Source organism: Physeter macrocephalus, chromosome 4, assembly GCF_002837175.3.
Source record: "Physeter macrocephalus isolate SW-GA chromosome 4, ASM283717v5, whole genome shotgun sequence".
Taxonomy (NCBI): domain Eukaryota; kingdom Metazoa; phylum Chordata; class Mammalia; order Artiodactyla; family Physeteridae; genus Physeter; species Physeter macrocephalus.
Window position 1 is genome coordinate 108,497,796 of NC_041217.1, and position 15,588 is coordinate 108,513,383.

General features: G+C 34.0%; 1 protein-coding gene across 1 annotated transcript in view; it reads left to right on the top strand.

Moving 5' to 3' along the window:
• The window catches only part of COL24A1 (collagen type XXIV alpha 1 chain), a 423,812-nt gene that overhangs the window by 20,285 nt on the left and 387,939 nt on the right, over positions 1–15,588 (top strand). The window contains exons 3-4 of the mRNA XM_024119550.3: positions 6,760–8,114; positions 15,240–15,293. Coding sequence (XP_023975318.1) covers positions 6,760–8,114; positions 15,240–15,293 — 1,409 coding nt within the window. The remainder of the gene's footprint in view (positions 1–6,759; positions 8,115–15,239; positions 15,294–15,588) is intronic.

A 15,588-nucleotide genomic window follows, 5' to 3' on the forward strand; every position in this document is an offset into this window, starting at 1 on the left:
CTGGGATATATTTTTATATATATATTTGTTTTTTTTTTTTCCAGTACACGGGCTTCTCACTGTTGTGGCCTCTCCGGTTGCAGAGCACAGGCTCTGGACGCGCAGGCTCAGCGGCCATGGCTCACGGGCCCAGCCTCTCCGCGGCATGTGGGATCCTCCCGGACCGGGGCACGAACCTGTGTCCCCTGCATCGGCAGGCGGACTCTCAACCACTGTGCCACCAGGGAAGCCCCAAGTAGTTTTTAATTAAAGTATGTACATTGTTTTTTAGACATAATGCTATTACATACTTAATAGACTACAGTATAGTATAAACATAAATTATTATGCACTGGGAAACTAAGCAATTTGTGTAACTCACTTTATTCTGATATTGACTTTACTATGGTGGTCTGGAACAGAACCTGCAATATCTCTGAGGTATGCCTGTGTTCTCTTCAGTCAACATCTACTCAAAGGATTTGCTAAACATATTCACAGTGAGGCGTGAAAGGGTAAAACTAGAGTAACAATTAGATTTCACATCAGATAATAACTCTGGTGGCTACATAGAGAATATTTTCCACTGTGAGATTTCTGTTGGGAGAAATAACCCTGCCATGATTAATTAGGCTTGCCAAGGGAAACGAGGTGGTATGGAGAATACAGTGGCTGTGAGACAATGTGGCAGGTAGACTTTGAAGATGGTAGACTTTGAAGTCAGTCTGATTGTGCTGAAATCCATTTCTACCGTTCATCAGCTGTGTGTCCTTACCAAGTTACTTAATCTCTCTGGACCTCAGATTCTTCATCTGTGAAATGAGTATAGACTTTCAGTATAAACTTGAAACCATGAGATACTTTCCATTTCTGTTTCTGGATATCATACTAATGATACAAGGTGAATGAAATAATAAACCTGAAAACTGCATTTTCACCAAAACTAGGGGACTGGTATAATCTTCAGATTCCCAAAATCTGCTGAGAAAAGCAGATGCCCTATGGAGTAAAATCAATAGTAAGATTTCAGAAAGCACTGGCAAAAGCCAACCTCCTGAAGGTGAGGAGCACACCCTGAAGTACTTAACCATTAGCCTTTGTACAAAACAAATGTCACAGGATCTGGGGAGGACCAAAGCTGCCCAGAATGAAGTTTAAGAAAGAATCACAGATAATAGCTAAATGGCTCAGTGGGGACAGAGCTCAGAAAATGTAAAAATCTGCTTCCTAAGGTGAAGGATTCATTCTGAAGTATATGCCAGTGGAAGGGAATACAGAGGAAGGAGAGAGGAGTTGTGAGTGGGCTGGCTGTGGAAGTCCTCCTGGACTGGGTTTGGTTCAGAGAAGGTGGGGCTGTATCAAGGAGCCATTTGAGAGGGAAACTCCAGTAATGCTGAAATGGAACCTTTGGGTTTTGAGATTTGGCAGGCATGGCCCTGCATCTTCTCTCCCAGCATCCTTCTGTAAATTGCTGGGCTATGAAACCATAAGTAACTAACATAGAAAGGCACAACAAGGTAAAATGCAGGGAAAAACAGCAAAAATGAGAAAGCATACATTAAAAAAAAGATCACCTCTGTGAAGGAGGATCATAAAGCAGAAATATAAGAACTCAGGAAAAGGAAGAGATGGTAAGATATTAAAAGGAAATGAACTGTGAGCTTGTAAAACTCAAAAGAAGTGGTAGGAAAAAAACCCTTTTACAAATCAAAATGAAATTGGAACATGAAGAGAAGACATAGGAAACACAATAAAGATATGAGAAAATCAAACAAATGGAACTGAAGATAAGGAACATTTACAGAGAAATGATATAGAGGACAGCAGTGGAGATTCAACATACTTATAATAGGAATTTTTGAAGGAGAAAATCAAAACTATAAAATATTCAAGGGTGTAATTCATGAAGTTAAAAAAAAAAAACCCAAAACAAAACAATGAGACTTGAATTTAAAAGACAAATGGGCATACTGTGTGCCTGGAAACATTTATCCAGAATGGTCAATATGAAGCCATATCATAATGAATCACTGTACTTCGAAGATAAAGAATGGATCTTTTGGGTATGCTGTTAAAAAAAAAATCGAGTCACTTAGAAGGAGAAAAGAATTGTCTGACTTCAGATTTTTCTGTCCTAACATTCAACACCTAAGGACAGTGGAACCATAACCTCAAGATATCCAAGGAAAGAAAGTACCAACAAAGAATGTTATATTCGGTGAAAATTAAGGTACAAAGCTACCAACAATTAAGTCAGGAAAAGTTCTCATGAACCCTTCTTGATGAAGCTAATAGAACATAAACTTCAGCAAAACGTAAATGAGAAAACAGCTACAAAAGACTGGCTCTATTTAACAAAAGAAAATATGGGAATGAAACAGAATCTAAATACCGTATGAACTAACAATGTAGGAATGGTACAACCACTAAAAAAATGGGAGGAAAGGGGAAAAAACCCCCGGAAGTAGATTGTTTGCTGATTGGCTCATCAGAAGCTGGGAATTAAAAATTATCCAAAGTTTAAATCAAATAAAAAATACTATAAGGATAGTATTTAATAATGAAAAGGTAAATACTAAGAAAAATAATCCTGTTGACTAATATTAGGTGGTAAAGGGGGAAAAAGAAAAAAAAGGAAACATTGTTCACTGAAAAATAGATATGTCTAAAGAGGACTAGGGACATTGTATACATTTATAATTTTAAAGGTCAACATTAGAATAAAAATACAAACCTTTCTAATTTCAAAAGAACTACATATAAAAACAAAGTAAACAAAGCACAAAAACAAAGCAAAGGAAACAAAGCACATAGTGACTTTAAAAATTAAAATGGGAAAACATAAAATATGACAGATTAAACAAACCATCACATCAATAACTTTAAATAGATTTAATTTTATATTCAAAAAATGATTTTCAGATTAGATCACAAAACAAATCAAACTCCTTCCTCTTTACCTAAAACAGTGTTTCAGTGTAGGTGAAAATAAAAGCATGGGCAAAGGTATATCAGACAAATGCAAACAAAAAGTAGGGCAAGGGGTCTTAATCCCAGATAAGGTGCAGTACCCAATAAATATATGAATTTTATGACTATCTCTGCATAACAATCATAATATTAATATTCATAAAGTTAAGACCACATGAGATAAAAGGCCAAAAAAACATAATAGTGATGAGACTTTCTTTACCTCTTAGTCCATGAAAGATTAATTGTATAAAAGTAAGGGTATAGAGGATATAAAATAAACGAGGTTCAGCCAACTGCTATTAAATTCTGTACCCTGAAACACCTTTGTAAATGCTTATCAAACTCTATTGAAAATTGACCATTTATTAGGCTAAGTTTCAAAAACAAAGTGCAAATTAGACACCATCTTCTGATCACAATTCTGTTAAGTTAGATTTTACTAACAAAATTAGAAAACAAACAAAAACCCTTCTAACTGGAAGATTTTGCATTTCCTCTTAAATCATTTGGTTCAATGGGAAAATACAAGTAAAAATTGCATAGTTTCTAGAAAACTACAAAAATGAAAATATCACACAAAATGAAAATATCACATATCAAAATCTATGGGATATAACAAAAGCAGTATTCAGGAAATTTATTGCTTAAGTGCTATAAATAAGTTCTCATTGCCAGAAACTAGAAAAAGAATCAAATAAACCAAATGAAAATAGGAAAAGATAATAAAGATAAATGCAGAAATTAATGACACAGAAAGCAGACAAAAATAGTAGAAAGGATAAACAAATCCAAAGGCTATACTTTTGAAATAAGCAATAGTTATACTAAAGAACAAATAGAGGACTTCCCTGGTGGAGCAGTGGTTAAGAATCCTCCTGCCAATGCAGGGGACATGGGTTTGATCCCTGGTGCAAGTAGATCCCACATGCCATGGAGCAACTAAGCCTGTGAGCCACGACTACGGAGCCTGTGCTCTAGAGCCTGCGAGCCACAACTACTGATCCTGCGTGCCACGACTACGAAAGCCCTCACGCCTAGGGCCTGTGCTCCGCAACGAGAAGCGACCACTATGAGAAGCCTGCTCACCTCAACGAAGAGTGGCCCCCACTCGCCGCAGCTAGAGAAAGCCTGCATGCAGCAATGAAGACGCAAGGCAGCCAAAAATAAAAAAATAGAATAAATAAATTTTAAAAAAGAGTTCTAGAGACAGAGTGGGTTTGAATGCCACTCTTGCCACTTATTTAAAAAAAAAACAAATAGAGCAAAATATTCAAAATTGGAAAACTATATAGAGAACCACAGAAATAGGGAAACAGAAAGAATTGTAAGGGAATATTACATGAAGATCTCTGAATAATACATTTGAAAGCCTAGAAGGAAGTTATTTCATATAAAAATATAAATTTAAAAAATTGATTCAAAATGTAGTTGAAAATTAGAATAAATCAATCAATGTAGAATAAATTAGGAAGGTGAATGAAGAGCTATCAATGAAAAAGCCAACATTAGTTTGGTTTACAACTGAGTTTTATCTGACTTCTGAAAAAAAGAATTTTAAAGGTATTTAAACTGTTCTGGGCCATAAAAAATAATGAAGTTCAACATTATAGTCGGATAAAGATAAGGGAAATAAGGGGAAAACCACAGGCCAGTCTTAATTCATAAATATCAATGCAGAGAGTCTACATAAGATATTCTTGAAGAATCCAGTAAGGTATTAAAAGAATAAAATATAACTGTCAAGTAGATTTTATTTTAGAAAAGCAAGGAAGGTTTAGTCAAGAAGTTTTTTGTGTAGTTAATGCTTTAAAACATTTGATTTTTTAAAAATCCTAGCTATTTGTCCTTAAAACTCAGAAATAGAATTGAAGGAAATATATATGTAAACATATATATTAGAATTGAAGGAAGCATGTATATATATGTGTTCATGTATATATATAAATATAAAAAATATATGTATACTAAAGTTTTAAAATAATACTCTTTCCAATAGAATTTCATTCTAATAGAATCAGAAATTTGAGGCAGTACATAGTACAGGTTAAATACAAAGACTGGTTTTCTTTGGGCAAGTAGCAGCCCTAGATATCATGCCACATAATTTTGACTCTTCCTTTACGTAAGAATAGCTGATCTGGCATCATAGAATGCCAGATCATATTTCCCATACTTTATTATTATATATATTTTAAGCATTGTGATTGTCACATTAGCAGTGTTTCTTCCATAGTTTATTTCTTGGATTGAGAATATCCTTACAAGCAATTAGCATTGGTCAGGAGTACCCAAAGTCACAGTTTAAGCATGTTATGTTTCAGAAGTGTAAATTTTCATTGAAGATTAGGAATGATTTAGCTGGTAATTCATGTTTTATGTTAAAACAAACAGCCATATTATGGAGTAAAATTAAAAATTTTAAAGATTATAATTTTAAAACATGAGAAATCAAAGATTTTTTTGTTTGTTTTTATGAGGCCTCTTTAAAGTATTTCCCCAAATTCCTGGAGCTGCATATAATTTATAACTGCTGTTAGGAATATTTTGGTGGACATTTGCCACTATATTTGTGATTTGTAATAAAAGTGAGTTATCAAATATCTACTAATTTCCTATAAAAGGAAAGTTAATATGTGTAATCTTGCTGGCTAATCTTCAGAAATCTTTGTTTTTCCTCACTTATCATAGTGATGAATGAACAATTCTGTAACATTTCTTGTTGGAAATGATTATGTACATACAGTGATACAAATGGGAGATTTATAACCCAAAGATCACATGACTGACTAAGCTGTTCTGTATCCTTGAGAAGTTTATTATCTTTTACAAGTCCTAGAATTATAGAACTCTAGAAGTAAATGTCACATCTGATTAGATTCTGGTGGGGCAGATTCATTCATTCAGAAATTATAGAACTATTTGAAGGTGGGTATAGTAGATATCCAATAAGGAAGCAGACATAGAATCTGTCTTCAAGAGTTTATAATTGGGTAAGGGAGATAAGCAGTATACTATCAATAACATTACAATGAAAACAGAAAAATCATAATTATATAATATATATAAAACCTATATTTTATAATAAATATTGAGAAACTCCACAAACTGTTTGGATTAACAATTACTCTGGAGGACTGAGAAAAAAATGGAAGAGAGAGAAATTTGGAAGGGAGGGAAAAAAATACAATGATCAGCAACAGTAAGAATTTAAGTTCTCTTGTCCAGGAGTTTTCAGGGTGACTGGGTACTTTATGTATAGCACACACTTCAGGTATTAGGCATAGGGAGAGCTCTTATGTGACCTGTAAATTCTCAGAAGGTAAAATGGAAAACAGCCTGAAAAATTATAGTTTAAACGGTTGTGTGAACTTAATTTATAAAATGGTTTCCAAGTTAAAAATTTCTTTTTGTAAGTATGTCCCCAGTTTCTCTTTAACACAGAAGTCATAAAATTTTAAGTTGTAAATTAAAGATATAAATGACTATCTGGGAATCTTTGAACATATAATTCATTGGAGTAACAAGTTTCCTAATTGGGAAGAATAAGAGAACATTTATTAAATTTTGGGTTTAGGGATATTGGGGTGTATGTATGTGTGTGTTTCAGATTATAACATTTTATTTTCCCTTTCCATACCTCTCATTACCTAGAAATTAGTTATTGATAGAGCATGCTTATTTTAGGGATTACTGTTGATACCTACAAGGAAGATTGTAGGTATACTCAAACATTTATATGAACACATGAATGCATAAGAGTAAGATTCTTTCTCTCTTTCTCTTTCTCTCTCTCTTTTTAATTTCCAGGCATAGATATTCTTCATCAACTAGGCCTTGGAGGCAAAGATGTAAGACATTCATCATCAGTGACTGCTGTGCCATCATCATCTACACCATTACCTCAGGGGGTCCATTTAACAGAATCGGGTGTCCTTTTAACAAATGACTCTTATATTGAGTCACCTCTCGTGAAAATTTTACCAGTCAACTTAGAGCAGCCATTTACAATATTAATTAGTTTACAGTCACATAGAGTAAATAATGCATTTCTCTTCAGCATTAGAAGTAAAAATAGACTGCAATTAGGAGTACAGTTATTACCTAAAAAATTAGTGGTATACCTTGGAGGAAAGCAGTCTGTATTTTTCAACTACAGTGTTCACAATGAGCAAAGGCACACATTTGCCATTGCTGTTAGCTATCAAGTTGTCTCAATGTTTGCTGATTGTGGAAAGAAATATTTTAGCAGAGAGACTCTTTCGGAAGTTCAGACCTTTGATTCTAGCAGTGTGTTTACCTTGGGAAGTATGAATAATAATTCTGTCCATTTTGAAGGAATAGTATGTCAGTTGGATATTATTCCTTCTGCAGAAGCATCTGCAAACTATTGCAGATATGTGAAACAGCAGTGTCTCCCTGAGACAAGCCTTCTTCATACAACTATTGTACCAGCTAAGATACCAGAAAACTCTCTCTTGCCCAAAAGATTTGGTGAAAAAGTACTGTCGGAGGACACACTTACCAAAGGCAGAAGCATTCTAGATTCCAGAAATGATTCTACGGCAGTGCATAAAGAACAAGAACACCAGATATCAAGATCTCAGTTAACTTCTCTTCATTCAGGGAATGTCTCTGCTGTGGATCTTGTGAACCATGTGATTCAGGCCAAAGAAATGATCACTGAGCAACTTACTCAGGCAAATCTAAGCCTGCCAATGACACATCATCATAGCCTCAATGAGCCAAGGAAAAATAGCAGGGAGAAATTTAGTTCTCTTCTAAATGTGTTGGACAATATCACACAACATAATGATAAAGTAACTGGTCTGTCACCATTTAAGAAGATATCATCTATTCTTCCACATATAAAACAAGATACAATTAAAAATCTCAAGAAAGCTATCACAGCAAATCTACACACTAATGAACTTACGGAACTGCAACAGATTTTAAACACAACCTTATACAGAGTGACAGATGAGCCATCTGTGGATAATGACCTTGATCTAAGGAAGGAAGGTGAATTTGATCCTGATGCTACTTATCCCTTCGAAAATAGCTATGAAACTGAGCTTTATGATTATTATTATTATTATGAGGATCTTAATACAATGCTCGAAATGGAGAATCTAAGAGGGCCAAAAGGGGACACTGGACCTCCCGTAAGTTATTGTTTTTAAAATGTGTCTTAATGCACTAATTTACCAAACATTTTGAAAGGAATTCTCTAGGCTGAACAGTACAGAACAGATCTATCTTAGAGATGTACCCTGGCTTACAATGAGTACATTATGCTTGCTATAATATATCCAACCGGAATGCAACCCTGGGTCAAATATTGTACTTTTTTTTTTTTTTTTTGGTTTTTATTGGCAGGCTGAAAAGTTTACTTAATTCTGGTAAAGTGGTGAGTAAGCTATATGTTTTTCTTATTCAGGTGAAATTCGATCAGGAATTCAATTGCTAAATATAGATCAGCATTCTTTTTTTATGAAAAAAACCCATAGGCTTAATGCATAGTCATGTTAAGAGAAGGATATAAAAGTTATAGTAGACTAAATAAAAATACTTTAAATACATTATTAAATATACTTTCAACAAAATCATATCAAAAATGAATTAAAATAGAGTGTAAAATTTTAGATAGAGATAATTTTATAGTGAGTCACTGGGGAAAAGCAAACCCTTACATTATAGAAATTAAAATATTTCACTTAGAATTGTAAACAGTAACATTTCATTATATCTTTCATGATATAGCCAATTTACATTTATGGATTAATAAAAGTTCCATCTGCCTCATACAAAAATAGCCAGTCAGCCTATCAGTCCATCAGTAGAAAAAAAGCCAAGTCACTTACTTAATAATGCCTAAGTAAAACTATGAGATAATAGACTGATTTTTTTTTTTTAGCTCTGAAATTATTTTGTCATGTAGGTGCAATTACAGATGGACATTTGAAAATTTTTTAATCACTTAAAATTCATTTAAAGCTATTTAAAATCACATTAGGAACATTATGTTTTTGCCTTTCATGTTTTTGAATACCTTAAACAATCAACTTATATGTTTTAGAAATTGTTTTTTCAGTTGCAAGCAGACTAAAATATATCTTAAGGTATTTCCTTTATTTGATGAAAATAAAATTTGAATCATTTGTTTAGTTCCAGAAATCATAGAATAGGAGATGATGCCACTTGCTGAGCTTGTGTTTCTTTTGTGGTTATTACTCAAAGTGATTTGATAGGTATTGAGCAACTCTTCTTAGTGTGAATGTGTAAAGGGTTTAATAAAATCTGAATAATATAGAGAAATAAACTTTTCAGCTATGACAGTTATCAACATATTAGTAATAAAATTGAGCCATTAGGCAGGTCATATTAAACAGTTATGTAAGCTATTTACTTTCTTCAGAAAAAGTCAGAGATGAGTATTAATCTCTTCTCTAAATTCAAGAATAGTTGTTTCAGCATTGGTAGGTGAAACAATAATATTCAACAGATACTAACTTAGTCTCTGCTTGGGCAAAGCAGAAACACAAGGTATGTATAACAGAGTTACTGCTCAGAAGGAGCTTACATTGTGGTAACGGGGACACAGGAAGTACATTTATAATTATATCTCAGGGTCAAGTAAGATTAAATGTTACTGAGAGATACAAACTAAGTATATGGAGTACACATTTTCGAAGGTAAGAAAAATAGTTTTTGAGGGGCTCCCTATGAAAGATCACTTAAGCCTGAATGTGTTCAGGATAGGTTCTTGTGGACAAAGTTTTCAGAACGTCAGCCTCAAAGAATGGATACGATTTTGATAGGTGAAAGGAACAGGCATATCTTTTATGTAGGAGAAACAGCAAAATAGTTATAATTTGAGTTCTTGTTAATTTTTGGTTACCTATAACCAAAATAGTTATAATTTATTGAGTTTTACCGTGGTAGCAGGCACTCTACCATGCCCTTTACGTTTGTTATCTTAAAAGAACTTTGTAAGTTTGGTATTATTATCCTCATTTTTCAGGTGAAGAAACTGAGGCCCAGAGGAATTAGTTTACTTGTCCATAACCACATTGCTAATTAATGATAGAGCCAGGATTTTGACCCAGGTTTTCTGCCTCTAAAGCTCAAACTCTTTCATGATATTAGGCTGAATAATGTTAGACAAATATAAGACCCAAGGTAGATGTGGACAGGTTGTAGAGGTCTTAATTTTCAAACTGATAGTTCTAACTTTATCTTGTTCTCAATGGGGAATTCTGTAGGTTTCTAAGCAGAGGCATGAATAGGGAAGTCAGTCTGGTGGCAGTGCTCAGAGCAGACAGGAAATTCCTGTTATCATCTGGATGTTACAAGACTAGGACATTATCTAGGATGCCAGCAGTGAAAATGCAAAGGAAAGGTAGGATTCAAGAGGTATTTTGTAGGAAGGTAGGTTAGAACTAGGAAATTAATTGGACCTAGGGACCAAGTAAAAAGGTAGAGGATCCAAGATGGCTTCTAAGGTTTTAAGCCTGTGGATTGAGAGAATGGTGATACCATTACTAAAACCAATAATTAAGAGAGGAAGTTGATTTTAGGAGAAGAAATCAAGTTAAAACATCTAAGGTGCTGTTGGCAAATCAGTAAGCTGTTGGAAGAGTTGAAGAAACTGAAGTAAAAAAGAGAGGTCAAAGTAGGGTGGGTATAGATATGGGAGTTTTCCCGTCAATATTATATTAATAGTTGAAGCTATAGAGTCAGATAATTTTCAAGGAAAGGAGTTCCGCATAGAGTCGAGAGCCAAATCATGAGCAATGTTTGCTTTGTGGTTATAGAAGAAAGAAAAAAAAAAGCAGAAATGTGACGGAATAGTCAGAGAGATGGGAGAGAATACAGTATACTATCACAGAAGCCAAAGATGAGAGTTTTGAGAAGAAATTGATCAGCAGTGCTGGAAGCTACAGCTGAGGACTTAGAAAAAGTGGAGGAAATCCTTTGGATCTTCTGTTGGGGAAGTCACTGTTGAACTTTGAGAGTCTGACTTCAGCATAGTGTAGAAGTCTAAAGGTAGATTTTTAGAAAGCTAATGAGAGAGTGAATGGTGATGAAATGATGAACTTTGTAGAGACTGTTGCACTGCTTCTTGAAGTGGATGTTACTATGTGAAGTCTGAGGCCAGCCTGATTTTTCCTACTTGTAGGTGACTGTTTTTCCTCTGTATGCCCACGCAGTTCTTTTATCTTTGAAGTTCATTTCATTAAACCTGTTAGGTTCTGTATCAGTTTTTTCTGGTACTCTTTTGATCTGAAGATTATTATTACTTATTATAGAAAAGTCTCTCCTTATATTCTCAGGTATTTTTCTTTTCCATTTTTCTATATTCTTCAGGCACACCTGTATATGTTAAATGTCCTTTGTGATGATAGTATTTATTATCTTCTCTACAATCATGTCCATGTGATTGCTTTTTTCCATTTTGTTTTATGTGAATTCAGTTAAACTACATCCATATCCCTTAATTGATTTTTTCAGTTGTAGTCAGTTTTTATTGCTTCTGACCTGGCTTTCATCTATAATTGTTTTCTTTTTTGCTCTTTCAATCTTTAAGCTCTCTGGCTCACATTTTATTACCTTGGTTGTTATTTTTAATGTCTTATAACTCTTCTTTGAGCTCTCATTTTGTAGAAAAATAGCATCTTGAAATTTTTTGAATCTATAGGGAACTATATGAACTTTTTCTCTGTTGCATGGAGTGATTCCTCTTCTGGTAAATAATTTTCATCTACTTTTAATTTCTGTTTCTGTCCTCACATTTTCCCCTCCCCTCAATATGCATAGGTCCCTTGCTGGTTTCTTTCTGGTTATTACTCATTTTAAAAATAAAGACAACTCTATCTGGGTCACTATTTGTTTTAGAATTGTATAGGGAGAGGCAAAGGGAAGTAGTGGTACACAACATCAAATTTAAGTTGCTGTCTTCAACACCGTCTTTCCATATTTATTTTGTCCTCTATCCAGAAACATATCTCCTCTCATTTTCATGTATGTGAAGCCCTCTATATTGCTCTGAGAAGTGATATGATGATTTACGCTCTTGTCTTCTACCCCCTCTCACAACCAGAAATCTCCTGAAGTTAAGAGATTTGTTGTAGATCATGAAAATGATGGGTTCTTCCTCTTTAGCTCTACTTTCCTTACTCCTGGTTGTTTGAACTGGGTCTTTACAGGGTCATGAATTATATGTCCTGTGGCTTTCCCATTCCCTTAAACTTTACTATTGTTATTAAAGGATTGTTGGTATGAACTTTCTGGACTGATATACTTTTAGATATCTGTAGCCTGTCCAAGCTTTGACGTCTGAAGAGGTTTTTTGTTTGCTTTTTGTTTTTGGTCATCTCTCAGCATCTTTCCTTGCTCCAAAGTGTCTCAATATTTGGAAGATAATTTTCATATTTTTGGTTTGTGGTTGTGGTCTTTTCCTTGTTTAATCAGAGATGTTTTCTTCTTTTGGTGTTTTTTGTTGTTTACAGTGGTTTTGAGGGAAGGAGGGTTCTCATTCTGCTATCTTTTATATAAATTCTCTAGTGATCGATTTTAAAATATAAATTAGATCATGTCATTTATCTGCTTAAACTCTTCAGTGACTGAAGAGTAAAGCAGTTAGAATAAACTAAAAACTCTTTATCATGACCCATGCAGTCGTATATCATCTGGCCCCTGCTTTCCTCTGCAACCTCATTTTGTTCCACTTTTGCTTAATCTCACTGTTGGGTTTCTTTCAGCTCCTTGATAAGACTGTAATTTTTCTTTGTCTTGTTTTATTTTACTCATGCCCTAATTCATTTTATTCCTATTTTCTGGAATTTTATTTTCTCCTCTTTCATTACTCCTCTTCATTTTTCAGATATAACTTAGCACTTCCTCGGAGAAGCCTTCTCTGATACCACAATATAAATTATGTACACTGTTGATCTCTCTCAGTTGCTTGTTCTTTTCTTCATATCGCTAAATAAAGTGTATATTATGTGTTTATTTGTTAATGGGTATTTTTTATCTCACTGTCACCTCCAGCAGGGTTTGATGTTTACTAATGTTTATTGAGTGAGTGATTGAATGAATGAGTGAATGAATTATAGAGGGAACTTTAGATGCAGGACTTCCAAGATTAATTGACCAGATATTACTATCTCTTAGAAGGACTGAATACATTCGCCTTAGTATATATATTACCCTAGTAATAATAGTATTATAACTAACATTAATTGAGTACTGCTTGTGCCCCAGGCATACCTTTTAAAAAATTGCTCTATAGTTTATTGGTTAAGTACTGTATATCAGACATAGTTACAGGTATTTTATATAGTACAATATCTTTAATGCTTACAATAACACTGAAAAGTAAATATTTTATCATCAATATTATAAAGATGAGAAAACTAAGGCTTAGAAAGAGTAACAGACTTGTCTAGGGTCATTCAGCAAGTAAATGATTGAAGCATGATTTGAATCTAGATTGGATGATTGCCATACCATTGCTCTTTTAATTGAATTATACTTTCTCTTAATAACCAATAACCTGAAAGTTAAATTGCCTTTTTTAGTACTTTATTTATCGAAAATAATTCATAAAAAAAGTCATATCATATAAAATTACTTTCCTTCTCTGGTTTCTAGAAAATGCCTATTAATAACCTGTTCTCAAAGATACGGAAATGCAAAATTGTGAAGACAAGTTAAAATTGAGTTTTATTTATTGCTTATTAAACAATTCAAATACTTCAGTCACAACATAAAATATAGTCTTTCCCCCCTAGTATCTAACATTAACTGTAATATTAACTGCTTTTTCAATGTGAATGTAGTAGTGTTTTCTTATGTCACAAAGTAGCGTGACAGGGCAATAAACCAAACTAGATATTTTGTTTTAATTTTGCATTTAGTTTTTATTTTTAGTTCTTATTTTGGGGGACTTCAAATCATCAGCTGGTAAGTTCTGATGATATCAGCATAACCAGAAGTAATTTGAAAAGAATTTTAATTTTTTTTGAAAATAAGTGAAAGTCAGTTTTTGATGGAAGCTAGTGATATAATAATGACTCAGAATATTTGAATGGCTCAGGAGGGAGAACAGAAATATTACTCTTCTGTGGATGAATAGGAATATTACTTTTCTCTTAATATTAGAGAACACATGAAAGGTTTTTAAGTTAAGGAGTAGCAGAAGGAAAAAATTAAAAGGAAAATGGACAGTTTGAAATATATAAAGAGCATTAGAAAACTGCAAAATGACTAGCATTAATATAGGAGAAAGTTTCAAAGAGAAAAATGTTACATAAAAATGAGGATCAGTAGACCATGCTACTTGTTAAGTAGGGCTAATATCTTAACCTTGATATGTCTCATTTCAAAACTTGTAGTATTTTTACTGCAATAATGAATGAATGTTTGTAAAATGGAATGTGCGTATGCTCTGTAGACATCAAGAATAATGCCATGGCAGCAGAGTGCATAGTAACAATGAAATTACTGGACAGATGAATGAATGAATATGTATTAGCCATATCCCAAATGAACACTTATTCTTCTACAGGTGATTGTTAAAGTAAGCAAAAAAGACAACATAAGGCATAATATGAGGAAGCAAAGTAGTAGTTTCCTATTTCTTATTTTATGTATTTAATAAGTGACATTTAAAGAACTCAGAATACTTTAAAAATTGACCAGTTTTTGCTTTCATATTTTGTTTTTACAAACCATTTAACTCTTATTAGTGACCTCTTGGTATGCTGCATTTTGTGTAAGGCAGATTTATTACTGAATATACTAGAAGGATCTCATTATAACAGTTTAACACATTACACAGATCCTTGGTATAAGCCTTTTAAAAGAACATAAAATGGTTAGTGCTTTAAATTTTTCAAGGCAAGTCTTCTTTTGAAATGTGTTTGAAAAAACCTGTAGTTGTTGGTCTCTAAACGCTACATTGAATTCCTCCTTCAGTAGTAAAAGTAAATTTAGGTAAAAAACTACCCACGAAACTACTAGTTATGGTCCCTGTGAAAACCAGATACAGTGGCCGTAACCATAAGTCATAGACTTCCTGCTGCCATATCTAGCCAGATTATAGAGGATGTCTTGAGTGTCAACTCTCACCCCTGCTGATTAGAGTGAGGGGTTTCATGTTGTTTGAAAATCATCAGCTGGTAACTAGGGATGGAAAAGGAACCCTGGAGTGAGACTCTTAGCAAGACTTGTGAGAGAGGATGCATCTGTTATCATGCCTAATATCTCGGCATTTGTTTTCCAAGGGTCCTTCTGGCCCAGCAGGTATCCCAGGTCCATCAGGAAAGAGAGGTCCACGGGTAAGTAGATGGCCTCCGTTTCTCACTTGCTGTTAGAACTGGTAGCTTTCCAGTGTGTTTTTTCCTAGTATTGTACAGTATGTACTTCCCTTGGAAATCTGCCCTGGATTGGCAAAGGTAGGAAATTAGCCCTACCTTTGCCAATTCAAGAGAAGCCTGGGAATACGTGCCAGCTGTTTTGAGTATAAACACCCAGCCCCAAAGCATTCTCTGTGAGCACGCTCAAAAAAGATAATCAGGGCTTCCCTGGTGGCGCAGTGGTTGAGAGTCCGCCTGCCGATGCAGGGGACACGGG